At 36.9% G+C, this 27,775-nt stretch overlaps 1 protein-coding gene and 1 long non-coding RNA gene across 6 annotated transcripts in view; one reads left to right on the top strand and one right to left on the bottom strand.

Annotated features, from left to right (window-relative positions):
* The first annotated feature begins 10,443 nt into the window (after positions 1-10,443).
* Positions 10,444-27,775, top strand: part of samd11 (sterile alpha motif domain containing 11) — a 76,166-nt gene continuing 58,834 nt past the window's right edge. Inside the window, exon 1 of one of the 4 annotated variants that reach the window (XM_058764102.1) lies at positions 10,444-10,467. Coding sequence is in view for 3 of the 4 variants with exons in the window: in XM_058764098.1 (XP_058620081.1) it covers positions 26,243-26,699 (457 nt within the window). In the remaining variant the exon portion in view is untranslated. Of the gene's footprint in view, positions 10,468-25,522; positions 26,700-27,775 lie in introns of those variants that run through there. The other 3 variants (XM_058764098.1, XM_058764097.1, XM_058764099.1) reach the window with 3 other exon arrangements.
* LOC131532441 (uncharacterized) lies at positions 20,251-26,962 on the bottom strand. 2 transcript variants are annotated; one of them, XR_009268902.1, is made up of 4 exons: positions 26,735-26,962; positions 24,027-24,193; positions 23,054-23,170; positions 20,251-20,919 (listed from the first exon to the last, which is right to left on the bottom strand). It is a non-coding gene; the product is annotated as an uncharacterized LOC131532441 (long non-coding RNA). The 2 variants fall into 2 exon arrangements; XR_009268901.1 differs by having other exon boundaries at positions 23,054-23,165.

The following is a 27,775-nucleotide window of genomic DNA, read 5'->3' as shown; positions in this document are numbered from 1 at the left end:
AAAGGATTTCATAGAAATTTGGATTTCATTTAGTTTAATAAAATATTCTTAAGCAAAATTGTTGTACATTTTTTGTTTAGATTAATCGATAAATTAGTCGATAGATTAATCTAAATAAAAATAGTCGTTAGTGGCAGCCCTAGAACCAAAACTGTTTGCCCACCAACTATCTTTAAAATATCTTCTTTTTGCACAGAAGAAAGTCATACAAGTTTGGAAAGAGATGATGGTGATTTTTATGAACTTAAAATGTTAAATGAGCTGTTTAATGGCCACTCAAGACCACTCAAGGTTAAATTTAAAGGTTAAAATATAACCTCCATATCTGTGATCATCATGACACTGAGAATTTCACTAATGGTCCTAAAAGAAGGTAACTAGTAATAGCCAAAAACAATAAGTATGATGAAATATGATTGTTAATGTATAGTAGTTATTATATTTGAAGCAATGTACATACCTGAACTTTTTGACTTGGGTTTTAATGAATAACAGACTAAAAAAACAAACAAATGCTGAACTTTTCCTCTTTGTTTCAGAGGTCCAGTTGGTTCTGGTCTCGGTAACTTACCTTAGCAGAATTAGAGGCTTGAATAAATACAGAAATAACATACTTTCTATTATATCTGGTGAACTGAAGGCCTCCTCCTGAAGTCAGGCACTGTATCTGTGAGGAGCCGGCAGCTCCTGGGTGGCTGCGCTGACGTGTTGGTTAATTAAAGATGGAGTAATTAGAGACAGTTCTTACAGCAGCTTTTAGGAGCTTGATAAGAGGCTAATCCTCTGAAGTAAGGCTGAGATCGAACCGGTCCCTGGTGAGGCTGTTCTCCGTGCGCTCAGCTGGAAGTACAATCTCTCCTCCAAAAGAGCAGGATTTAGAGAAATGGCACAGAGGCAGTCTTTACCAAGCTGGGATAAAATGAGTGGAGAGCAGCTGAGCATTTATTGTCCTCGTTAACAAAAAATACACTTATTGAAATGATTATTACTTCTTTTAAAACATGTTCAAAATCATATACACTCACATGTGATTAAGACTCCACTTATGAGTTTCCAAAAAACCCCAAACAAAACGATTTATCTGCCATCTGTCCACCACACCAATCATCACATATTAACTAACTTATTTATTAAGTAATTAAGTATTCTGGTAGATAAATTAAGCTTGTTGAGTCAGATCTCCATTACTAGTAAGCCTAACTGGTTTACTTGAATCACTCGTAAGGATTACAATTTAAGAATATTATTTAATATTATTTAAAGGTGATTATGTAACTGTTATATCTACACACATTAACCTGTCCACCATAATCAGATTCTGGCAATATTTTCATTTCTAGAAATCAAAATAAAACATATTCCCGTATTAATCAGAATTTTGGGTCATATTCAGAATATGTACAGTAACTGAACACTCGTTCTCAGACAAGTTACTCACCTTCGTGTCTTTCCAAACCGGTTTGACTTTCTTCTGTGGAACACACAGGGAACATGAAAGGAAACATGATCTTCATTTAAAATACTTTCATGACCTACGAGTTGTCATTAATGGCACCCTTACTGTATGTGTTTTTGTTAACTTTTTCAGATTTAAGCCTTAACCAGAATATGAAATATGGATTTGGAAAATGATGTGCATGGAAACATGGTCAGTAAATTTCCTCTAAGTACCATAACAAGCAGCATTTTGTACCTCTAACACATGGGAGTCTGTGCCCATATGTTTGACTTAGGCTAATCTATAATTCAGTAGTGGCAGATGTCTCTGTTAATCATTCATACATGTAAGTTATGTGCCAGTCTATGCCATCAGTTTTTGTTATTCTATCATCTACTTAGAGTGGCTCTCGTTTGCCAGTGACCCCTACATTGACTGTACACTTACACATCCTTTACATACAGTGGTAGGCCAGTATAGGCTACTCCAAAATCAGTACTAATACTGTTAACATGAATTTAATATTAATTTTAGTAGTGCTAAACTTTTTCTTTTTCTCACAAAAAGGTGCAGAATTTCTTATTTTGTTAGCGAAATCTGGGGTGAGGCTGCAATGTGAACTCAAACGCATAAACATAGTCTTAGCTTCAGAAGTGAACATAGGCCAAAGCAACACAATGTGGTCTATACCCAACAGTACATTACAGGATGTTGACCATAATCAAAGTGTTGGTGGGGTGAGAAATGAGAGGTGATAGAAGACAGGTCAAACCCGTAATGACTTGTAATTGCCCTAGAGGTGTGTATCGCAGGTGGTTCTGCACCTCGCTGGGCTTTTAAACACTGCTGAATCTGAGGTTGCTGGGCATGATGGTGGGGGACGAGACATTCCTCAGCATGCAGATAATGCCGCCGCTCCTCACCGCCAGTCTGCTCCGGCACCAGCCATAAAGCAGCAGCCGCAACATGACACCTCCACTGCGAGAGGGATTTAATATAGTCCGCCACACACACACGGGAGAAACCAGAGATATAAGTATATGCTGCCAGCATCTCGCAGTAATGGGATCTGTGCGTGCCGTGCCTGTACATGTTCGCCCTTACCACGTTTACTTCAAACACACGCACGTGTGAAATTCACACACGCTATAGTTCATGTATCATTTAAGACAAGGAATCATCACTACAGCATGCACAGTACCATAAACACTACCAGTCAAAAGTTTTGCTTATGCTCACCAATGCTGCATTATTTGATAAAAAAAAAAAAAATACAGTAAAAATAGTAATATTGTGAAATAATATCACAATTTAAAATAACGGTTAACTATTAAGATATTTTGTAAAATATAATTTATTATTGTGATGGCAAAGTTGAATTTTCACCAGTCATTACTCCAGTCACATGATCCTTCAGAAATCATTCAGATATGCTGATTTGCTGTTCAAGAAACATTTATTATTATTATTATCAATGTTGAAAACTGTGTTTTCACAGGGTTGTTTGAGTAAAACAGCATTGATCTGAAATGGAAATCTTATGTAATCTTCTAAAAGACCTAATTACTTAAAAAAAAAAGAAAATCTGAATTTTGGAGGGGACATGTCCTCCTTAATGTCTACTGTGGTCATGCTGTCATACAAGATCCTATTATCCTTCCTCAATGACAAAAACATGTTATAGTGGCTTTTTGTTCTAGCTAATCAAGAGCTTTTCTTTTCAGTTAGCACTATGCTAGTAGGCTAGCTTGCATTCTGAATGCTGACTAAAAATGTAAACATAACGGGTTAATTTGACTTTAGCTTCAATAAATTAGTTCCACTTCATTAACATATCTTACTATAACAAATCTGACATCAATGCTATCAAAACTTTTTGCCTCAATTTTTGGACTTTCTTTCCTATAGCTTCAGCAATTTGTTGCATTAGTTTTTTATGAGTGGGCCGTTTACACCTTACATGGTCTCTGACTCTATATAATGTCTTTTTAGATCATGAAATGCCTAAATAAACATAATTAAAACCATTCTAATTAATATGTATTCAGAGAATGCATTAAGCCGTGTCTCTCACACTGTGCTGAAGGTCATGTGCGTGTGGAGCAGGAGCTGCAGTGCTGTCCCAGCCAGTGAGGAGGTTAACCGATCCACTGAGGGGAGGAGAGCTGCCCTGCCACACCACACGATATTGACAGGTTAGAACCCGAGGGCTCCTGCAGGATATGAACATCGCTGGAGGGGGGTTACTACCATGAGCTATTCCTGTGTGTGTGTGTGCGCAGGTGTATATGTCTGAGGAAAAAGAGATAGAAAAGCGGCACAGAGGAAAGTAAGGCTTATGTGGTTAACTTGATGGCTGACACGTTATATTTGGGTTATTGGATGTTAATGTGGTGGAGCAGAATGCATGGCAGAGAGCGGTGGTACTACAGCTGGAGATCAGACAGAGTGCCGTAAGGCTGCAGGTTGGGTGAGGATGGGTGCTACGGAGCAGCTTGCAGTGTTCTGCTTGCTGATGTTCAAATGGGCTTGACCTTTCCCTGACACCCCCCACCAATCAATAACCTCAGTTTAAATTTTTTTCTTAAGTTTTCTGCCTTATTTATGGAGGAAAAAGAAAGCAAAGTGCAGGGAGGCTTGATTTATTTTTATCTTTGTAACTAATAATGGCCAAAACATTAACAGGAAGACATAATTAAAATAATAGTGCCCTGGATTCCACGTCCGCGTTTAATGTATCGCGGAATCCAGTTATAAAAATGAAATTTACTGTATTGCGCAGAATGTAACTTTACATACATCAAAAATACTATTTAAATACGAATCCTGCATGTTCTGTGTGTCTCTGTGTGAATGAATGACACAGATCATTTACTACACGCATACTGAGCCTCTGTTGCCTCAATATATGAGACGAGTACATGAACACAAAAACATAATCTGTAGAACTGCTCTGAGATTTCTTTTGAGAAAAACTATTGCCATATATACAAACAGAAACTTAAAGGTCTTCACAGCAACCTGTCAAAATAAAAGTTTGGTTTAACTTGATGAAACTGTGACAGAAATATATTAATTAATGTAATGATAGTAGTACTACTACTAATCCAATTATTAAAACATTATTTTTTAAGAAATATTTACCAGAAATTATTTAACAGAAAAAATGTAAATACATAACACAGTATTTCTGAAAAAAAAAAAAAGTATTTTGTAACGCATGGATACGTATTGTACATTTATTTCTACTTTGATTTGAATGGAAACAGCGTATCCATGCGTTACTGGTGACAGAGAATAACGTGCACACTTTTCGTCCATCGGATGCTCTCCAAAATGCCGCTACGCTGAGACAGAGAGGAGACGAATTGTTGAATAAATGTTGTTATTTTTATTTTCTTGGCATACAAAAAGTATTCTCGTTGCTTCATAAAATTCAGATTGAACCACTGATGGCAGATGGACTATTTTGATGATGTTTTTTTATACTTTTCTGTGCCTTGACAGTGTTATTTACTTGGCAGTCAATGGGACAGTCACAAGCCTCCCGGCTTTCATCCAAAATATCTTACATTTTGTTCCGAGGACGAACAAAGCTTTTACGGGTTTGAAACGACATGGGGGTAAGTGATTAATGACAAAATTTTCATTTTGGGGTGGAGTATCCCTTTAATGTAAAACAGAATTTGGTAAAAATTAAACTGAATTTGAGGGGAAAAAAATGCTGTTAAATTGTGTTTCAAGTTTCATGATTTCAATGAATTAGACGTGCTTTTTGATTAATATATTTTTAATTTAACCATTAAAATAGAATCTAGAAACATTAAGATGGAAAAAATGGAATCCAGAAAAATGTAATGGAAAAAACAGAATTTGGAAAGAAATAAAACTGAATTTTGGAAAAAATAAAATGGATTTCATAGGGCCTTAGAATTATTTGTTGATGCTTGTACAATGCAAACATTTTTGAAACAGTCTTTCGTAATACTTGCACATAAAATATGTATTCATGGTAATAAGCAGCATTTTATATTATTCTTTTATATACAGCAATTAAAAGTGACAGTAAAAACTTTTTCATTGTTACAAAAGATTGTAAGTGAATGCCGTTCTACTGAAAAAAAATATCATTGTTTTCAAAATTGATAATAATAAGCCCAAATCAGCATATTGGGATGATTTCTAAAGAATCATATGACACTGAAGACTGGAGTAATGGCTGCTGAAAATTAGTTTTTGCGATCACAGGAATAAATTATATTTGAAAATATGTAAAAATAGTAAACGCATTTTAAATTAGTAATTTTTATAATATTACTGTATTTTTTAATCAAATAAATGCAAAATAATGTATAAAAGACATCTTTCAAAAACATTTAAAAACTGACTTTTGAACAGTAGTGTCCACTAGCAGGTGCTAACTCTGCCATGCTAAAAATGAAAACAAATGTCTTCACACAACATCATCTTAATCTGAGGGTGTCTGTATGGAATTTTGTGTTGCTTAACACTACTCAATTTGGATTATGGATCAGTCAGGATATAAATGACACTACTGAGATCAATCTGCTAGTGTGTGACTGTACATATGTGTATAAAGACTGAACATTTACGGACATCGATTTACAGACTACATGATTGCACGATTCAAGTATTGCGGCACTGTTTTTTTTTTTTTTTTTTTAAATAACAGTGTATAATACACACAGATAATAAATTTTATTCTAAAATATCTTATTATATTTAACAATATACTGTATTTAATTTTTAACTCCAGTTGATATCCAATAGTATAAACAGCATAACAGAATCTCCACCGGTTGATTAAGATTTAATTACACCATGCCTCTTATTAACATAGTAAGAAGACGTGTGTTGTTGCAGTTTCTGGTTGCCATGATGATGACAACATCACACGGGCCACAGAGTAAGGTTTGAGGGTCGTATGCAGCCCACAGAGCGCTTGATGAATAGCAGTCTATGGCAAATAAAACAAAAAATATTGATTGTGGAAAGCATGTAGATCTGTGGGAGGCTCATACAGTGTGAAAGTGGTCTGTGTAGCCATTGAGTCATTTCTGAGTGTTTGTATTCTTTGTTTTGTCCTTTTACGATGTAGGTGTGGGTTGCAACCTGATTTTCCATGCACCGATGAAGATCTCTGGTTGATAAAACGAGTCCTCGCTTCAGCAGCAGGCCTCAGTGAGCTGTGGGGCAGACAAACTGGCTCCTGCGATCAAAGGCGAGTGCAGTGCATACGTGGGGGTGTTTAGCGTCGCCACCGACGCAGGCAAGCCCTTCTGTGGTCGGCTTGTGTTCTATATCTATACTCCTGACATTTTCACTTTTACGCTCATCGCTCCTCCTCATTCTCACTTTCGTTACCCACAAGCCCCAGTCATGGGGCATGTATGTATGTACGTGTGTGTATGCATGTTTGTGTGTCTGTAAACGCACCCACAGGTTGTAGGGTTTCCCTCCAGAGTGTGTGTAGGTGCAGTGCACATTTTGCATTCCACGCCCCACGTTCTCGAGGGTCACACTTTTCCATTGCTTATCGCTCGGGTACCTCTTTGCTCAGAAGCGTGATTGCTCAATGATGACAACTGTAGTTGCAACATCCGCACTGCAAACGCATATGAAGAGGGATAAAGTGGCTTCACATTCACTATTAAAATGCATGAGAACAGCCATTTTACTTCATTATAAAATATTTGAAATGCGTACAATTCTTGTGTCATAACAAATCATTCATATTCACTAAATATAACATTTATTTATTTATTTAATAGTTGGGCAATTCCTGGTTATTCTCAAGACAATTAAATTTATTTTATTTTTTTTATTGTTGCAAATGTTTGTTTTTTCCTAGGATGTATTTATTTATTTATTTAGTTAAAATGATTTAATTTACAATGTTAAAGTTAAAATGATTTATTTATTTATGTATTTAATTGTTGCCCAATTCTTGTTTATTCCCAAGATAATTTAATGATTTTATTTATTTAATGATTTAATTTTAATTATTAAAAAATATTAAAATTATTAAATAATCTTAATTGTTTAATTTAATTAATCAATTTGACAGCAATTCTTGTTTATGACCAAGAAAATTTTAAATGGTTATGTAATTGGCTTTTTTAACAAATGTTTAGTTTATATTAATATTTACAAAAAAATGATGGTCTTGGGAATGAACAAGAAGTATCTTCACAGGTGGTTCAGGACTCATAACCACACATGCAGATAATATTGGAGTAACTTTGTGCGTGTGTGTTTTTCTCTGCAATCTTCAGTGTGGCGTTTGACTTGTGAACCGTGGCCCAGGCGGGCAGGAAACGCGTCATGGTGCTAACTGGAACCAGATGTCAGAGGCTGCTGGGGATTCTCACAATGGAACATGCTCGTCAAAAGGAAACTTTTCTTTCCTCCTCTCTCTCGCTCTCTCTTTCTTTTTTTTCTCTGCAAGCATCAAAGACCCTGCTTGTTTGGGTGCTGATTTATCACTAGAAGATGAGAGTCACCACCACGTCTAGCTTCAGCAGGATGGAGAGCGATAAAGCAAGATGGGGTAAGGAAGAACCAACCCAGGAACAGGCTGTTAAAGTACCTTAACTTTGTTGCCTAGGAAACGAGGGAACTTAGGGGAAAAATGAGCCTGACTCCTGAAGGACTATGGGCACCAAGCACCTGACACTTGATTTTAATTATTTACTTGTATAATTTGTAGACACACCAGGCAGGAGAAGGTGAGAGAGGACAGCAGGAGAAATACACCAGACATGATTTATTATTTTTTAACAGGGACATTGCAATCATTAAACAAGTACTTGTACAAGTTCGGCCCCTCCAACTTTTCAAGCATTAATCATTATATTTAATAAGTGCTTCTGTGAGAGAGTGGAAAGTCTGGAGAAACTAAATGCAAGCAAAAGCTTCATCCAACCTGTTGTATCGACAGTCAATAGAATTATGAACCTTATTAGCCTGACTCATGAATATTAATTAGGTGATGTAGAGTTTAAGTAGTCAGTTATGCTAAAATATCTAGCGCACACTTACCTATGAATGCTTCTGTGTCCTAATTAATATTCATGACATGCTGATAAGGTTTATAGTGTGCCCCTCCCCCACTTATTAGAGCGTTTTAGTTGTTTCTTTCTTGTTGTTACTTCCTGTACTCAGTTTGTTCAGCAATTGCCATTTTCCCCTTCCGTCATTTTTGGAGGTTTCTACATTTTCTTCAAGTTTTAATTTTTCTATTGCTTTCTGTCTCTGTGGGCCTGGCTAGTCGAGCAGTGAATTGGCCTCTTCTCAATGCCCCAAGGCATGGCCTGCCTCCACTCTGCCTGACTGCACACACAGCCGAGTGCAGGCATGCTGCCAACTGTGTCCTTGGTTTCAGCCTCTCCATGCTGCCAACCTCCCTTAGCTTCTCTAATGTCCTGCAATGCAGTTTCCCAGAATTAAGGCCACCAGGACGCTTTGCATTTCGGCACAGCGATGATTATATGTTGAGGGAATACATGAAATTCTACCTTAGACAAGAAGCATCTCGTGGAATTTTGAATACAGTATTGCTTTAAAATCTTAAATTAAGCTAATCTTACAAGAATTTACCATGGTCACCGTAGTTTCCCACAAGGTGCCTATAGGTGCTACATTTGTAACCCTATGAATCAAAAAGTGGTCTGCCCCCTAATACAACCTTCATGGCTGTGATATAAATAGCTTGTTTGATATTATAAAAGGATGTTTATGTTTTGCTCTTACTTCCTATTTCATTATGAAAATGTCAACACAGGAAAGAAAACATGATTTCATGGGGGTTTTAAGTAGTAAACTATTTACTACTAAAAACTATTTATATTTAAGGAAATCTAATATTATCTTTAACAATGGAATTTAGAATATGACGCGTATTTTATTTATTTGTTTGCTTATTTTATTTATAAACCTTTCTTTAAAGAAATCTAAAATTATGATATTATTTAATGAAGTCTAATAATACTTTGGTATAACAATAAAACAGCAACTATTTGATATTTGGGGATAGAATTTTTGTTTGTTTATATATAGTAGTCAACATTCGAAGTGGATCAAAACCTTTCATCAATGTTGTCCTAAAACCTCAAATCAAAATGCGTTCTTGTCTTAGGACAACTTTGACATTTTTTGATCCACTTCAAATGTTGACTGTATTTGTTTGTGTATTTGAAATCCAATATTATTTTTATCAATGGAATTTAGAATATGGCGTTTGTATTATGTGTTTTTTAATTTATTTGTTTGCTCATTTTATTTACAAACCTTTCTTTAAAAACTGTAAAATTATTATATTATTGAAGGAAGTCTATTAATACTTTGGTATAACAATAAAACAGCAACTATTTGATATTTTAGGATAGAATATGGTATGTTTGTTTATATATTGGTTTTTAAAACCTTTTATATACAGTAGTTTTTCAGGTTTTCTTTCGAAGGGTATTACTAAATTATTAGCCACCATTATAAATAAACAAACAACAACAGTAGTATTAACAATTTAGTATTTTAGGGGTAAAATATGGTAAATAAATACAAATATTTATATTAGTTATTATTATACATTATTTTAACGTTTTTTTTTTTTTTTTTTTTATTCTGAGCGTATTCCTATCCTCTACTCAGTCTGTAAATAATTATACTGACATTTGTGCATTGAGTGTATGATTGTGGGCGGTTTGTGCAGCTTTACTGTGTACTAGTTAGTGTATAGTATAATTTTGGATCAGAGTGGCTAACCCTATAGAGTTTCTTGAGGTGTTAAAAGTTCATTGTGTTTGAACTGTGCTCTCTCTAGCCCATGACCTCTATTTCCTCTGCCCAAGGCTGATCTGTGGGCCGCCTGCCCTGTGAACAGTCCCCGGTCCCTCTAGATCGATATTCATCTGCCTACCATGAGCTATGCTTGACCTGCAAGTGACCTTACCGTGTGTTGAAGCTGGATCCATTACATGGATGGCGCAAAACAGTCTTTGTTGGCTGAGGTCAGTTTACAAATACATGTTTGTGTGGGTAAAAGTGCACTCAATTCTGACTGGTGGAGTATGGTTGCCCACAGAACGCTGCATGGTGTGGTGCTAAGCCAAAAAAGGCTTTTTCTCTCAGTTCAGGGACATTTGACAGGACCGAACACCAATGATGTGAGTGGATGAGTATTTTTTCATGTTTGCGTGTCTGCAGTAGGCCTCTAGTGTGGCGTGGTGATTTAGACTCACCCTGTTTCCTGCTACAGGCTCGTGGTGCGAGATGCTGTCACTGCTAATTGAACCCCGTAGGTGAAGTAAGGATGGAGGGAGGCAGTCGAAAGAAAGAAAAGGGGGGATCTCGGTGAGCCTGTAGTGCCCCTGGGGTTTTGGTCCCTGCAAGCCTGCTTCCCTTGGTCTAAATATCTGGCTTGACGCTCCGGGGCTTCCCTCCGTCTTATCTGCTGATAATTGGGTGCTGTAGCTACACAGCACACTTATGAAATATAGATTTCTTCTATATCTGTGCAGAAAGTGCACACGAAAACCTCCCGGAACTATTAGTCTGAGGTTTATGTTAGAAACCGAGCAACCCTGCATTATGCACTTTGCTTGCTCATAATTCTGCTAAACAAAACGGCAAGACTGCAAAACCGAAACAATACAGACTTTATTGTAAAGTAGCGTCAGGGCTGTAAAGCAGTATGAGATGGTAGCCGATCCCACAATTGTGTGTCTCCTGCACGGGCCCGAGCCGAGATATTCCTCTGAGCCTCTCTGTAGACCAGGGATCTGAATTGCCACTGGCTCTCTTCGAATTACGGTATAATATAATATACAGTGTTATGTGCTGGAAAAGCAAACCAACCAGAAGCCAATAAAGTTTGGCTGCAAAGGCTCCTGCAGGATACCAAGCACTCTGTTTGTCAGTACAGTCATAGTTAAGGAGAGTGATTTCATGTACACATGATTCTTTAATTTAGAGCAGTTTCACTACTTGAAATATGTAGAAAATATGTTGAAATCAGCAGTATTGGGGACAGTGATTCTTCATCTTAAAGTACAAATTATACACATGAATGCCAAATGTAAGTTTTGTTACATAGTTCTTTGAAAAAAGTGTTTTTTTATGCATGTACAAAGCATATAGAACTATAGAGAAGCTCTGTCAATTTTAACATTTCAAAAATGAATAATAAGTATTTAATGAGATGCAACAAATTGATTAACTGTGACAGTAAATACATTTACAATGTTGCAAAATATTTCCATTTCAAATAATGCTGTTCTTTTGAGATTTCTATTAATTAAAGAATCCTGAAAAAATTATCACAATTTCTGCAAAATATATAAAGCAGCACAACTATTTTCCACATTGATAATAATGAAAAAAAAATTATTGAGCACCAGATCAGCATATTACAATCTTTTTTGACGGATCATGTGACACTGAAGACCGGAGCCTTCTGAATGGCTGCTGGATATTTAGCTTTGGAGGAGGAATATATTTTAAAATAAAAAAGTTATTTTAAATTGTAATCATATTTCAAAATACTACCATTTTTACTGTATCTTTGATCAAATAAATGCATGCTGAGCATAAGATACTTATTCTAGAAACATTAAAAGAAAATCTTACCAACCCCAAACTTTCGAAAAATGTGCATTTTATATCTAAATATAAAAAAGTTCCTAATTAGTGAATCTGAAGGATCTTATTTTATGAAAGGTTGCAGGTCAGATGTGTCAAGCCAAGACCGATAATGATGCATCACGAAGTGTGGACAATGTATGAATGTTTTGTTTGGTAATACATTTACATTTCAGTTAATGCCTGCAGTATAATAGCTTTTTTTTTTTGATAATTTGTACTTATCATTCTTTTACACTAGTACTTTTCCATTGCGAGATCATCACAAAACACAGCTAAATATAATTTTTCATTGACTGCACTTAATGTGGCTCTTTCCCCCATAAATCTACAGCATTACCCACCTTTGAGCATAGGAAAGCTCATTAGCATCTGACACCCACACTGGGCTTAGCTTGCTCCATCTTCTCATTGGCCCACAGTGAGATGATTGTGTCATACAGTGATGTATAGACCTTACAGTGGATACTCTGAATACATTTTCTCAATTTCATTTTCTATGGACCACCAGGGCTTTGGTCAATATCAATTGCAATGGCTGGCTCCGGGCAGACAAATTCATTTCAATTACAATTACCATCGTCGCGACGTTGATTTATAGCGTTGTTTTCTTTCCAGCGCCTTCCCGCTCCCATTAATCACCACTTGCCGGCCCGTATGATCTGCAGTTCATCTACCTGCCAAGCGGGATTGCTCCGCCGAGCATTCCTCCGCCTCACCCCCCGCCAGAGACCACAGGGAATATTAGTGTGCTTAATTCACACTCCATCTTTCCACATTTACTCACAACAATGCTAACTTACGGGAATGCTAACGTGATGTGGTTCTTTGCTTCTTTGCTTCTCTGGTTTCTCATTCAGTCAGTAGCCTATGTCCTGCTGATCTCAAGTTAATAGGAAAAACTTTTATACTGTTTACAAAAAAGTTTACACTTAAGAGTATAGGGCTGTCGATTAAAATTTTAATCTAATTAATTATATTATGTGGCGATTCATTTATTTGAATTAATCACAAATTAAATCTGGCTGTGAAAATACCCCCAAATTATAATTTAAAGTCATTATAAGTAACCTATTTTCCATTCATAAAATGAAAGTCATTGGTAACCAAATCAGCTTGGTTACCAACATTCTTGTTTTTCTTCAGGTTACCAACATACTTCATTTTCTTTTATGTTCCATTAAAGAGAGTATGTGATAGGCTACAGGTTTTAAATGACATGAGGGTGACAAATGATGACGGAATTTTTCCTTTTGGGTGAACTATCTATCACTTTTTGTTTTAATGTGTTTTAAAACTGCCAGTGGGTGGCAGTAAATGTCTTTATGAGTAAGTCATTGAGTCATTGATTCAGCATTTGATTCGTTTATACTGCTGATTCATTCAGGAATAAAATAAACGGCCATTGAATCATTGATTCACCCAAATCATTTAGACCATGGATTCAATCAGAATTGAATAACCACTGTGTGGGCTTGTAGCCTATTTAAAATATAACACACGGTTCACATGCCGCTTGAACTGAGGCAATACAGTGATCTCTCATGACAAATTAAAGAGCCACAAAACGTTATTTATTGTTAGAATTTCTTACAAAATTTGAAAGCTGAGATTTTGTTTTATATCAGAAGTAAGTGGTGGGGTTTTTCTAAGGGTCAGTTGCATTAAAATATTTTAACAGTGTTATTTTATTTTTTTATACTAATTAATTAAATTAATGTGCGAAAATGACTTTTAAAAATGTCATGTGGTATGACCATAATAAATAAAACATTTTCCTTAAAGGCGCAGTGTGTAGATTTTAGCGGAATCTAGCGGTTGAGGTTGCGACTTGCAACCAACGGCTCAGTTCCCCGCTCACCTCCCTTTAGAGAAGCTACGGTGGCCGATACAGGGTTAAGATGTCTAGTCTGAGACAGCAAAGAGTAGCCGGCAATGAGGTTTGTTAATTTATTACAAAGGTAAAATAAGGAATTATATTTACTTAGTTATTCAATAAATTGATATGTTATTGCGAATATTATTGTTACTTGTTCATTGTGTCAGTGTTTTATTCGCAAGAACAACAGTGACGAAACGCGCTCTGTTTGTCCTTTAAGGGCTACTGTACAAACATGGTGGCGACTTCCATGTAAGGGGACCCGCGGTGTGTGTAGATATGAATTGCTCATTCTAAGTTAATAAAAACATAACGGTTTATACACCTCTGAAAGCATAGTTATGTATATTATATTGCATTTCTGTCAATAGATCCTCCTAAATATTACACACTGCACCTTTAAATACATGTAAGTGTAAAAAAGTATTTATTTATTTAATATTATTAATTATTCATTTATAAATATTACGTGTTTGGGGAGTCGCACTACATGAACTTTTTCGACTTCCATTCATATGCATGTGAATGAGGGAGACAGAAATCGCAAACTCATTATACTTTTTTAGTGTATTATATGTGACCCTGGACCACAAAACCAGTGTTAAGTGTCAATTTTTCAAAATTGAGATTTATACATCATCTGAAAGCTGAATAAATAAGCTTTCCATTGATGTGTGGTTTATTAGGATAGGACAATATTTAGCCGAGATACAACTATTTGAAAAACTGGAATCTGAGGGTGCAAAAAAATCTAAATATTGAGAAAATTGCCTTTGAAGTTGTCCAAATGAAGTTCTTAGCAATGCATATTACAAATCAAAAATTAAGTTTTGATACATTTACGGTAAGAAATTTGCAAAATATCTTCGTGGAACATGATCTTTACTTAATATCCTAATGATTTTTGGCATAATAGAAAAATTGACAATTTTGACCCATACAATGTATTTTTGGCTATTGCTACAAATATACCCCAGCGACTTAAGACTGGTTTTGTGGTCCAGGGTCACATATGCTGAATTATGTTTTGTTTTAAAAAAAAAGGATTCTGTGTTTTAACATCATACAATGGTTGTAGCGTCCATAAAATGTTGTTGTCCTCAAAGTCTAGTGTGAGTGCAGCTTTGTTGAACTTGACACACAGTCATGAGGATCTGCAGGGGTCTTTTCTATGATATCATTTCCTGCATGAACTGCATTTTTAATGTATTATTAGGACCAAGAAAATTGTGTTATGTCATTGACCCAAACAAAAGTTATTGCTCCAAATGGTTGGTCATGTATATTCTCTGTTACTATTCATTCACAAATGTCTCCTTTCATGAGACGCTCGCACAATATTCCCATTCCCAATTCAACAGCCATCCAGTAAACAACCTCATTACATATTTATGAGGTTTGGCCATTTTCGTTGCCTCATAAATACTGTAGATCATGTTATTGTGGAGACACAAGACTGAAATCAGCCTGCGAAGTGCTACCCTCTCTTAATTCACCATTTGGTTATAATCAGTCTGGTACAAGCTGTACCTATTTTGGATTGTCTGGAAAGAGACGCTGTCTCTCGTTTTGTCGGTGCTTCCTCCTCTGTATTTCAGGGTGAGTCAGAGGCTCAGACGTCGTCTAAATATGTGAATGGGTGCCATTCCAGGGCGAGCGTAGCTGAGCCGGGCTGCAGCTGACATGACTGTGTTTGCAGAGTTCAAATTTGTCCCCACGGCTTGGCAGCTGCCGCCGGATCCTGCCGTGCTCTCCCGCGGTCAGCCTGTCTCAAACGTCACGTGAAGAGTGGAAACTGCGTATGCATTTGCCGGCGCCTCGACAGTTTCCAGAAAAGGCTGTGATTCAGGCCTCCAATAAAATGTAGTGCTGTGGTTCAGCCTGAACAGATTAAAAGTCTGTTTGGACAACATTTTGATTGTCCTGTTTTGGGTGTTGTGGGAAACAGATTGGGTTTCAACCAACACTGGAAACTAAACATTAAAAGCGTAACCCGAGTAATTTGTCACTGGACAGATTTACTCCGGATAAAATTATGGGAATCCTTAAAGGTTAATTTGAGCGTGCTAACGTTTGCCTATTTGCAGACGGGAGAAAGAGTAGCTCATTGAATTTATGGTTACAAAGACTTTGGATCATCTTCCAAAATGAAGTTAAATGGTAAATATTCAAAAGAATTTCTTCCTGGAAGGATCCGTTAACTAACTTGCCAAACTGCCTCTTCTTTTCCGATATATTGCTTCCTTGTCATCTTAAATCAACAAAATAGATTTCAGTGAACTTTAAGCTACGGACACCTGGTTTTTCTTTCTTTGGCTAAAGATTGTGAAAACTGTACAGTTGGATCAGGTATCACCTGAATGAGGGCTTTAGAAGCGAATAAGTTATGTCGAAATGAGATGAACGTCCCAAACAATGAAGAGATGTCTTTTTATATGTTGTAAGGTAAATATGATTATCCAGAATTTTTAGAACATTATCATGATTTCTCTTCATACTTGATGATTGTCTCTCTCAGACTCCTGTGCTGTTTTCATATAATGTGAGAAGCTAATGCAGAGTGAAATTATATTATAACATTGATGCTGTACCTAATAAGCAACGAATTGCTGATGTTAAAAATGGTCAAAAATAAAATTTAAAAATATACATGCACATCTTTTTAAATACCAAAAGCAAATTTAGGCATCACAACATTATCATACAGTATAAAAAATATATTCATTGCCACGTTTGCTAAAAAGGTAGTTGTTTAGAAATTATTGGTGGGTTAAATGATTAAGCATTTTTACAACAAAGATAATCAAAATGTAAAATAAAGTAAATATGAATGCGGAATTAAATATTTAATACTAATTAATGCTGATAAATAAATAAAAAAACTCTAATATCGGTGGGTAACCAATATAGTACGGAATACTGTGCCACTCTCAGTGTTTAGCGCAGGTTCTCTAACACATTTGGCTGTGCTGCTCACGCAGGCAATCCAAGTTCAGATCAGCAACATTTCCTCATTCTGTGTCGTTCAATCTCTGCATCTATTAAAGCAGCCAAAAAAGCAGACTGCCACTAATGAGTGAAGTCTGGCGGGCAGTCAGCCTGTCGGTGAGAGAGCCGTACCCAGCTCACTCAAGGCTGGATTGGTGATTCTTCAGGAAGTGCAACTTCTCCACAATGCTGGTCCGATGAAAGCAGAAGAGCGCTATCGATCGGGTTCTGGGGGGAGGACGGCCTGCGGTGGAAGTGAGGCAGAGCTGCTGAAGACGGAGAGGAGAACTGGAGGGGTTCTTAGGACCTCTAAGGGCAGATGAGGAGGGATCTGGGGGACGTCAACCCCCACTTCTCTCTCTCTCTCTCTCTCTACCACTCTATAGTCTACTTCCACAGGGCTTCAGAGTGTGCAGTGTAGTGTTGCTGATGAGAACTGTCGGAGCAGAGCATAGCGGCTGAAGGTCAGAAAAACAGCTGACTTTAGGGATGTTGTGCTCACACACTCAAAACACACACTAGCTAGAACCCAACTTGGCTAAAAGTCTTGAATTATGACTGACTATGTTTCACAAGTTCACAAGCAAAAGTAATTAAAGGGGCCAAAATATGTGATGGACCATTGAGCTGAAGCTGAAACTATTATCTATTGGGCTAATGTTTGTTTTGCAGAATTTCACTTCTCTCCACAGGTCAGTGACACTGTCCTAGTGGTGGATTGTAGCATAGTGACTTAAATTCCCCAATCAAAACGATTATTACTGTACATACTTTTAAAAACTCCTTTAGAATTCAAAACAAGTGCTTTGTGATATATACTCCACTTGAACTTAAGCACCAGCATAAAGTTCTCAACGTTATTCTTGTACAAACTTGAGTTGGACGAATGTGGGTATCTGCTGAACACCTCGCATGCCTATATTGTTCTTACTTTTGTTTTTTGTTGTTTTTATTGGCATTTTCCATTTTCTTCTTCACTTTCTTCTTAAAAGCAACACCCCAACTAAGAGTGTTGCCACCTTGTGGACCCACCAAGCAGTGCAGTCAGTTCCAGCCACATGCGCACCCTGACAAACAGACAACTTTAGCATAGTTTTATATACCTTTTCTTTTAATATGATTTTGTATTAATTTATCTACACTGGTCTGAAAATTGTTCATAACCACAAACCTAAATCGTGCTGCCATATTTGTTTAGACAGAAGAGGCTTTCTTCTGGCAAGCCTTCCAAACACGTTATACTTGTCCCATATTATTCTAATTGTACTGTCATGAACTTTATCATTTAACATGTTAACTGAGTCCTGTAGAGTCTTTGGTGAAGTTCTTGGGTCGTCTGCTATTTCTCTGAGAACGTTACATGGTCTGATCTTGGGGTGAATTTGCTGGGACATCCACTTTTGGGAAGATTGGCGTCAGTTTTCAATGTCTTCCACTTGTGAATAATCTTCCTCACTGTGGAATGATGGACTTCAGATTGGTTGGAAATGCCAGTATTACCCTCCCAAGATTGATGGCAGCAACAATTGCTTCTCCAAGATCATTGCTGATGTCTTTCCTCTTTGGCATTGTGTTGACACACACCTGAAGGCTCCAGACCAGCAAACTGCCAAAACTTCTGCTTTTGTAGAGGTGCTCACACTTGCTGATGATCAGTTAATCAAAGGCATTTGATTAGTGGTGCCTGACTGCTACTTACCCTCTCAATACCTGTGTTAACAGTATTAACTGTTAACTTTGTTACACATGGCTTTTCCATTTTGGCTTTATTATGACATGGTGTGGTATGACGTGTTGTTGTTCGTCTGAGGGTTTATTTTCCAAATTTTAAGACCTGCAAATGACCAGATATTGTTATGATTATGTCTTGATACGGAAAACCATGGGATACAAGTTTGTGTAGAAACTGTACGCTATAAGAAACTCCAATATTGACTGTTAACCGACATGGAACTGTTATATTGTGCATCTCTTAGTAGTTTGTACAGATGCTTTAACACATTGAGCATTGAATTAATATGACTGATATGCAGTTATTAATGTGTGATAGACCTTATGTCGAGACTCTGCAGACCTCTCGAGTCTGTATTGTGGCGTCTGCTATTCCTCCATTATCCCCTTTAGCAATTTAATTAAAGAGGGAGAAATGATTGAGTTGACTAGAAACCGAATTACCTCACTGTCATCTGTGTGGCATATTCTCACACACATTGTGAGTTTATGCACAGATTTACCTGCATTGCCCTTTCTGATATTTCCCAAAATCACGTACCTCTATGAAACATCTCTCCTGGCGTGACCAGCGTGCGGAGCCAATGTGCCCCGGGGGACAAATCGGCCTGGGCGGCACGCTAATTGAAACGTGTCGGCGACTCATTGACGTCTTGGCTCTTGTTTCAGGGCTATTTCAAACCACAATGCTGATTGCTGGTTTCAGATCACGGAGGGAAAAATCAATATGGCTTGAGAGATCAGGAACTACTCTTTGCAGGTTTAACTCTTCCCGTAGCATACAGATAGGCCAACCTGCTATGTGCTAGTAAAATAATACGTTTATCGTCACAGTAATAGTCTTATTTGAACACTATAGAGACTTTTTAGATCTTCATTCTAGGAACAAAATATATGTATTTTTCAATGTTCTGAATATAGAAATCTTACATATTGTTATAAATTATAAATACTAAATAATATTTCCAATATTCCAGGTTTATGTGTAGATATTTTCAAATAAATTTTCCATTCCTTGAATGGCATGCTTTTTTTTAAAACCCTAAATATGTACTTATATTTCTCAGCGCATGTTTAAGTTTGTTGTCTGATGTTGGATTTCCTCTTAGATACTGTGGAAGAGCAGCAGATATCTTAATAAGCGTTATTCCACTGGTTATCTCAGAATAATCCTGCATATTTCAGCTATTGTTGTGGCCTAAATAAATGGCCTATAAATGCAGTTTTGTGAAGGCCTAACTGTTTGCGTTTCTTTGATATCCTGCACATATTGTTGGACCTTTTATAAAATGGATTGCAGATAAGGAATAATTTATGTTCCTTTCACAGCTTGGCACATATGTAGTATGACACTGTTGTCAGTAATGCAAACTTTTTTCTTTTCTTTTTTTGAACAGCATGGTTATCATGATTAGGGATGTACTTTGCCTATTTTGGATATATCTGACCTGCTAGCTTTGGAATCAATGTCTTGACATTATCTGTGAGTATTTACAGTTTATATGAGTCAGAAGTACAGAACATGAGGTTAGTGTTTTGGCCTAGAGTAGCAGAAACAGACAATAATAAACAAAGCTGCTTAGCATATTAAAATGATTTCTGAAAGATCATGTGACACTGAAGACTGGAGTAATGATGCTGAAAATTCAGCTTTGCATCACAGGAATAAATGACATTTTAAAATATATTAAAACAGCTATTTTAAACTGTAGTATATTTCACATTGTAAATGTTTTCACTGTATTTTTAGTCCAATAATTGCAACCTAAGAGACTTCTTTCAAAAACATTTAAAAAATCTTGCCGATCCCAAACTTTTGAACGGAAATGTGTGAGTGCATGTTCACTTTGTCCATTAAGAACAGTGAAGTAAAGTGTTTAGGGAAGGCAAGGGAAGTATGGTTCGGTTGCTTTAATGGCGTTGACAGCTTCAGACACTGGGCTAAAATCAGTATCCTCCCAGGCCGCCCACCCGTCCAGCTAGGAAATAAATCCCATGTGGTAGTTCGGGCTGCCGGTTGGGATCACAGACTGCCTCCATGGCCTCTAAATCTCCAGAGAGCAGCGGAGGGCGCCGACACGACAGCACAAACCTGAGGAGACGCTCAGGGTTTTACATTACACAGCATCACTTTACCGGCGCTGCATGAGCTGGCAACTGTGATCTCCAAAGTCCCTCTGGAGAGTCCATTTAAAATCCAATAGAAGCCTCCTTTTATGAGAACCTGTAGAAAATGCAGATGAAGGAAAAGCATCAGGCTACATACTAGATTTTATATGGACAGACATAAAACTTTATTTATTATATCATTTGTATTATTCCCGTGTTATTTTAGTATCATTGGAATGCTTATATACATATACATACATACACACACAACTCAATTTCAATTTTCAATTTTCATTTGTATTCTAATTAAAATTTTAGTAATTTTGTTGTGTGTTTTTGCCGTTTAGTTTTTGTTTTTATGTGTCTATAGTTTTTCAGTTTTAGTTATTTTAGGACATAGTTATTAAATTAAAATGAGAGTTGTTGTAGCTGAAAGAAAAAATTTTTAATACGTTATTTCAGTTAATGTTTTTATGTCAAGTACCAATTTTTTTTTTATGTGTTTCCTGCTCCGGGTGTGTGTTCATAGTGTGTGTGTGTGTGTTCACTGCTGTGTGTGTGCACTTGGATGGGTTAAATGCAGAGCACAATTCTGAGTATGGGATACCATACTTGGCCACACATCACTTCACTTTCACTTTTTCACTTTTTTTCATTTTAGTTTTAGTTAACTATAATAACCCTGATAATAATAATACCGTATTGCCCCGATTATAAGACAATGTTTTTTTCTTGGAAATACATCTGAAAAAACGCGGTGTCTTATATTCAGGGTCTAGACTCTGACAATAAAACACCCACAACAATAGGTGGCGCCAAACATGCATAAAACGAGTGTGCCATGAAATATGCAATGCATGTGTGTTGTAAAGATCGCGAGTGAAAACAAAAGAAAAAGAAAAGCTTACAGCAGCATGAGTCGTGACTGTCATGTTAGCCTGATGGGACCAAACTTCCTCTGTAAGTGATTTTAAAACATAAGACAGTACCCAGATTTGAAGACTACAATAAGATTTCACTTCTACTGATAATTAAATTTTGGTAGGCTACTATGAGATGGATAGCCTAAATGTTATATAATTCAGATGGTCTACCTGCTATTTTTACGGTATATCAAAAAGTGTATATTTTTAAATGTCATTGTTGGTACATTTTACCAGTATTTACCATACTTTCATAACAAAAATTAAAATAGGAAAAATATGCAATATGAAAATAATTTAAGAAAAAATGTGTTTTACAGAGGAAAAAACAAATAAACAAAAAAACAAGATTTGGTTTTCAAAAAGCCTTTTTCCAAAAGGTACATCTGGAAAAAAGAGGGTCGTCTTATATTCGGGTCAATACGGTACTTTAAAAAAAATAACAGGTTTGGTGTTATGGGTAGGTTTAAGGGTGGGTTAAGGTGTGAGGGATGGGTCAACAGTGTAATTATAAAAGTAATTACAGAAATTAATTACAGATGTAATTACATATAGGTATTTTTAAAAATATAAGTACAATGTAAAAACATGTAGCCTATACACAATAAGCACATTGTACCAAATGATTAATTTAAATGTAAGTACACAGTAGTTAAGGCCAACTAATATAAAGTGGGACCAAAGCATTTAATGTACAAATGTACAAGTTTTGTTGTCTTAATAGTACCAGTTGTTTTGAACTTTATACTGACACCTGTTGACCTGGATGTATGAAATGTATTTAGTACCTGCTGTAGCTTCCCAGCAATTTTTTTTTCACTTTTTGTTTCTATATGTTCACGTCTCACAAATGCATGCATACATACATACATATTTATTTTACTGTAGCTGTGCCAATTGCATGACAAAGCTGGTCATGTGATGTAAACATGGCGGCATACATGAGTGGGCGACCTCCTCCATGTGGAATACAGTCAAAATGTTTTTGCTAGTAGACTTATATTGTCTTCATCTCATGTGAACTTACATAATTTGAATGCCCCCAACGTGCTGTTTTTTTTTATTTTATTTGTAAAACACTTAATTAGAATTACACTTTTAATCACTGTTGCTGCATTTTTCACTGTTTTAATGTTGATGAGGGAGAGATACGCCGTTTTTTTCCAATATGGGCAGGCCTATATATTTTTCTGCTCATGTCTGAAAGGCTGGCTCCAAGCATTAGGGGTGGGCTCTCGCTCTCTGATGGTTTTCCAGTGAGTATTTGTCAGGTCAGACTGTGCACCGCCCGGCGGTCTCCGCTCCTCTCCCCGGGTTATTTATTACCTCTCTCCCCCGCCGGCAGCGCTGTGGCTCCGGGGCCGCTGCCAACAACGGCGCGGAGGCGGGGACGACTGCAAGGGGGTTCTCCACATCCGACAGGACCGTGGGCAGCGACCTACGCTGAGAGAATATGGAGAAAACAAAGTTATTGACATGTATTATACTGAAGAAGTTGTGTAATAATAGGAAGGCCTACAGAAAACGAAATCAGATTTTTACTGAAAGTGATACTGCTTTTAATCCATAAATAGTTGTAAACATGTTTAGATATTCACAAGTGCATACTTCATTTTGGTTTTTAGCAATGTACCAACCTTTAATACATATACTTTTTTAAAATATGTATGTTGTCATTCATGTGAAATGATTTGGCAAAGTATCCAAATTATATTCTGATAGCAACAATAAGGCCTCAGATTTTACTTGTTTGTAGTCTGAAAAGCTTTAGCTACCAATAGAAAGAATAGAATTGAATTAAAAAAAAAAACGGAATAACTTTGTTACCAACATTTTATTATCAAGTGGATGAACACAACTCCCTCCTGCTGTGTTATAGATATTAATAACTATAGTTTAGACAGTGACCTTAAGCATTGTTTACATACTATATGCATAGATTTTGAACCAGATCAATATATTTTTGAATGTATATATTTTTATTTATTTATCCATTCATTCAACTCTGAGTTTGGCGATGTAGTTGTGACCCAAACTTTATATAACAAAAAGCAGAGAAGTTTCTTCAACATGCATGTTGTGAAATATGAAACCATTTCATGCACCATGTGAGTGGGTGGCACTTTCATTTTGATGAGCAAGAGGATGCCACAGGACTTCTTCTGCTGAACTGCTGATAATGTGGGGGCTGAAAGTTCAGGGGAAGCCGTCCTGAACCAAACAGTGGGTTGAGTGCTACGTTGTCATCTGTAAATTTAGGGGAACCCCTCCTTCATAAATAGAATCCCTCATGACTCACCAGTGGTTATAATGTAGAAGAGAGTAGGGGTGCGGGGGCAGGGTATCCCCGCGGGGGATCCTCACACTTGGGGTTTCAGGGATCTCCTTAGGTCTCTGAGAACCTTTGACCTTTAGGTTGTTTCCAGTTTTCTTGTGCTATGTCTTTGTGGGGGTGGATTTTGATTTCTAGATTGAAATGATGCATAGAAAGTTTTAAGACTCACAGGCACGCAAAGTTAACAGTGTCTGAGACAGAGCAGATTCAACAACAGGAACAATAATGATGATCTTTTCCTTAAAAATATTTAGTCAGTTTAACAAATGTAGAAATGATATTGAAATGATGAAACCATTAGCTACATTATCTCTGGTACAGTACTCAACAACACCTAGAGAGTCATCTGATCATCTTTGATTAAATATAGATTATATCTTATATTGATTAGGTTAAAGTGCGGATAAAAACCATTAAAGAAAAATTGGAAAGTAAGCCTTGTTTCAGATGTCTGACGGAATGGAGATGTTTTATGTAAATAGCACAGTCAGTTTCATCTGATGTGTTTACAATAAATAAAGTGGGTTTATAATTGCTTTAGCAATGTTGTTTACCAATAATGGTAAGATTTGTCCTTTTATGTTTTTAAATATTACATAACATCAAAATTTTTTCATTAGGTTTGAGAGACTAGAGGATTTGCATTATAATTATATAATGATTATTAACAGGCTATTGCTGCCAAAACATTCAATAGCTTTCAACGGCACTGTTTATTTTGTTCACATTAAAATGAAAATACAGTGAATCTTCCATCATTACATTTTACAGCCCTTCTGTTACTTTTGTAACTTTTGAATGTATTTTACTGTAAAGTTCTGGCAACCACAGCCTCCATTATTATACAACAAGGCCACATGATGACATTAAGTGTCAAATGATATCAAACTAAAGAATCAAAATCGACCTTTCTTGCAACTTTTTCCAATAAAAAACAGTGTCATTTAGACAAACACAACATGAGTTAACAAAGAAGACTGAAATACATGCAGTAAACAGAAAATAACATGTAGCCTAGTGCAACATAAACAAATAGGGCCTATACATCACTAACAACATAAATATGAAAAAGTATTAAAATTGTGTGTATTTCTTAAAAATGAATATTTTAAAGTTATTTATTTATTTTACAGTACACTGCATTATAGGTAGCATAACTTACAGTGATAGTTTTTTTTGTTGTAATTCTTTCTCTGCATAATGTACTAACTTGTGTGTATATATATATATATATATATATATATATATAGTCACCAAATCTTTTGATTGAAAAAACCCCCACCATAACTGAATAAAAGTAACCACATAGCTGTATGAATATGGAAAATAAAGCACTAAATGAAATGATTTCTGTGAACTAAATGCAGTGACTGGAAATAGTGACGCAACCTCGTCCGTCGCGGACCCCCTCGAGTTCGCTCGCGCTCGCGCTGCCTCCGCTGTTTAAATGGGCCAAGTTTGAGAAGCGGCGGAGAGTGCAAATCTTGTTTGGTCTGGGTCTGTGAACTAAAGCGTGACTTCAGAGACGTATTAGGGGTTAAAAGAACGAACAAGCGAGAGAGAGAGAGGGAAAAAGAAGAAAAAAAAAAAAAAAGTCCCATTAGCGCCAGGCATCATTTGCAATCGAAAAAGCGCACATAGATAGCATAATTATTTCTATCCTCGTCAGATATGAAAATGCTCCGAGCCAGTCTGGCTCACTATGCACTGTGCATGTACTACTGAACTTTTACATGACCTACACTACATATACACACGCTTTATTATGTGTTAAAATATCCTAGTGGTATGCTGTCCTCATTACTTTCTGGACAGAAATAAACTTAGCACTGGAGTTGACGGAGGAAATAAACACAGCGAAGTTACCATAGTGATTATTTTAAAGGAAACGCGAGATAAACAATCAGTAAAGCACGCTCAGCGTTAATATCTGGCGGAGATGTCAGGCATTAGTCCGATTAGATGTGGTGGGCAGGAGCGCGGCGAGACCCGTCAGGCGAGCAGCGCACTGAGGAGAAGAGTGAAGTGGTGAATGGCTGAACTTAAGCGCTCTGCTGTCAGCCAGCGACGCGGGAGTCGTGCGTAAACACACCGGTGCGCCTGGAACTCCGCGAAGAGGGACACAAGTTGGGACGCATGAACTGCTAATCACTCGTTACCGGCGCTGCGCTTCGGGTAACATGCCTGCCATCAAAAAGGAGAGACTGGATGGAGAAGACATGGCATTAGCCGCCTTCAACCAACCCGAATACCTGGCCCCTTTAAATGCCACCGCTATCCCCGTGGTGACCCCTCATCCGCCGCCGTACGATCACATTTTCGCCCATCACCAGCGCGCGTACTTGAGCTTTCGCGACGCCGCGCTGCATCAGCAGCACCTTCACCACCACTCAGACGACTTCATGCTGGAGAGCTTCTCGTCTATCCCGGACTTTCAGCCGTTTTTCGACAACGGGGAGCCTTGTATCGAAGTGGAATGCGGGGAAAACAAAGCACTACTGTACATTAACAAACTGTGCCAGGGCAGCAAAGGGCCCTCCATCAAATACCGGGCTGAGTGGCTCACCCCAAACGAGTTCCAGTTCGTGAGTGGAAGAGAGACAGCCAAAGACTGGAAACGGAGCATTAGGCACAAAGGTAAGTCATGCCGCGTGCAGCCGAATGGATATTACCTTTGAAATAAGGGTTCGTGTAGCCTCCGTCGTGTTCGTGAATGAATAGAACTGCTCTTTTTAGGGATAAAAATACGAGTTGCTGAAGAGCAACGACTTTAGTGCATTGAGAAGAGCTCACTGTGCTTCGAGTCGAACGGCTTTGGATTCGCACTGTTGGGAAAAAGGTGAAAAGTCGTTTTTACGCACGTGGATTGTACAGATATTAAAGTAAACAAAAAGAATTTTACTTGAATTTATAACTTTTCTGACCGAATTTCACTTCTACCTGAAGTTGGTTTTGTAATGAAGTGGAGTAGAGCAGGATTATGACACCGTGGCACATTATCAAGCAGTTATGGATTAAGGAACTTGTTTTTACTAAGATTTCAACCGGTACACTTTTATGAGGTCTAAAACTCCAAACTTGATGTTATAATATATATAGTAACTCTGTACTGAGATATCTGCTTTCTAAATTGTTTTGGTTCGTGTTTTATTTATTTATTTATTATTATTATTATTTTTAATCGTTGTGTCGTATTAAACTTTTATTTCCAGCCATTCAGTTCGTGTCGACAGTTTGTCATTTCTATTCAGTTTAGGACTTTTCACAGTTTTAACTCGATTTTCTTTATCAGTAAACGATCGAGAAGTACAACAAACCTATCTCTGCAGGTTTTCTCTGATTTTTACTTGACTAATTTTAAGACTGCATTTGAATTGAAGTTTTCGTCTTTAGTAGTTTGCTATTATTAATAAATAATTACCATATTACTAATCTATTTATAGTTAATATAATGTTCAGATAGTGATGTACATGTCTATAGAGTTGTTTTTAAAGTGCAGTGCATCAGGATTAAGATACAGTGGCACATTATCATATGAAGCAGCTTGTGTTTACAAAGATTTAAAGTGAGAAAAAGCCATATTTTGATAAGTTACTGTATGCGTAATAACTTTGTGCTGATTTACCAGCTCATCTAAAGAATTTTATACAGTTTACTTGAGTTTATTTCAAGAGGTTTCAAGTCTTCTTTCGGACAACAGTTCATTTTGGTT

This window comes from Onychostoma macrolepis, chromosome 23 (assembly GCF_012432095.1).
Source record: "Onychostoma macrolepis isolate SWU-2019 chromosome 23, ASM1243209v1, whole genome shotgun sequence".
In the NCBI taxonomy this organism is placed as follows: domain Eukaryota; kingdom Metazoa; phylum Chordata; class Actinopteri; order Cypriniformes; family Cyprinidae; genus Onychostoma; species Onychostoma macrolepis.
This window is presented reverse-complemented; position numbering and strand designations above follow the sequence as displayed.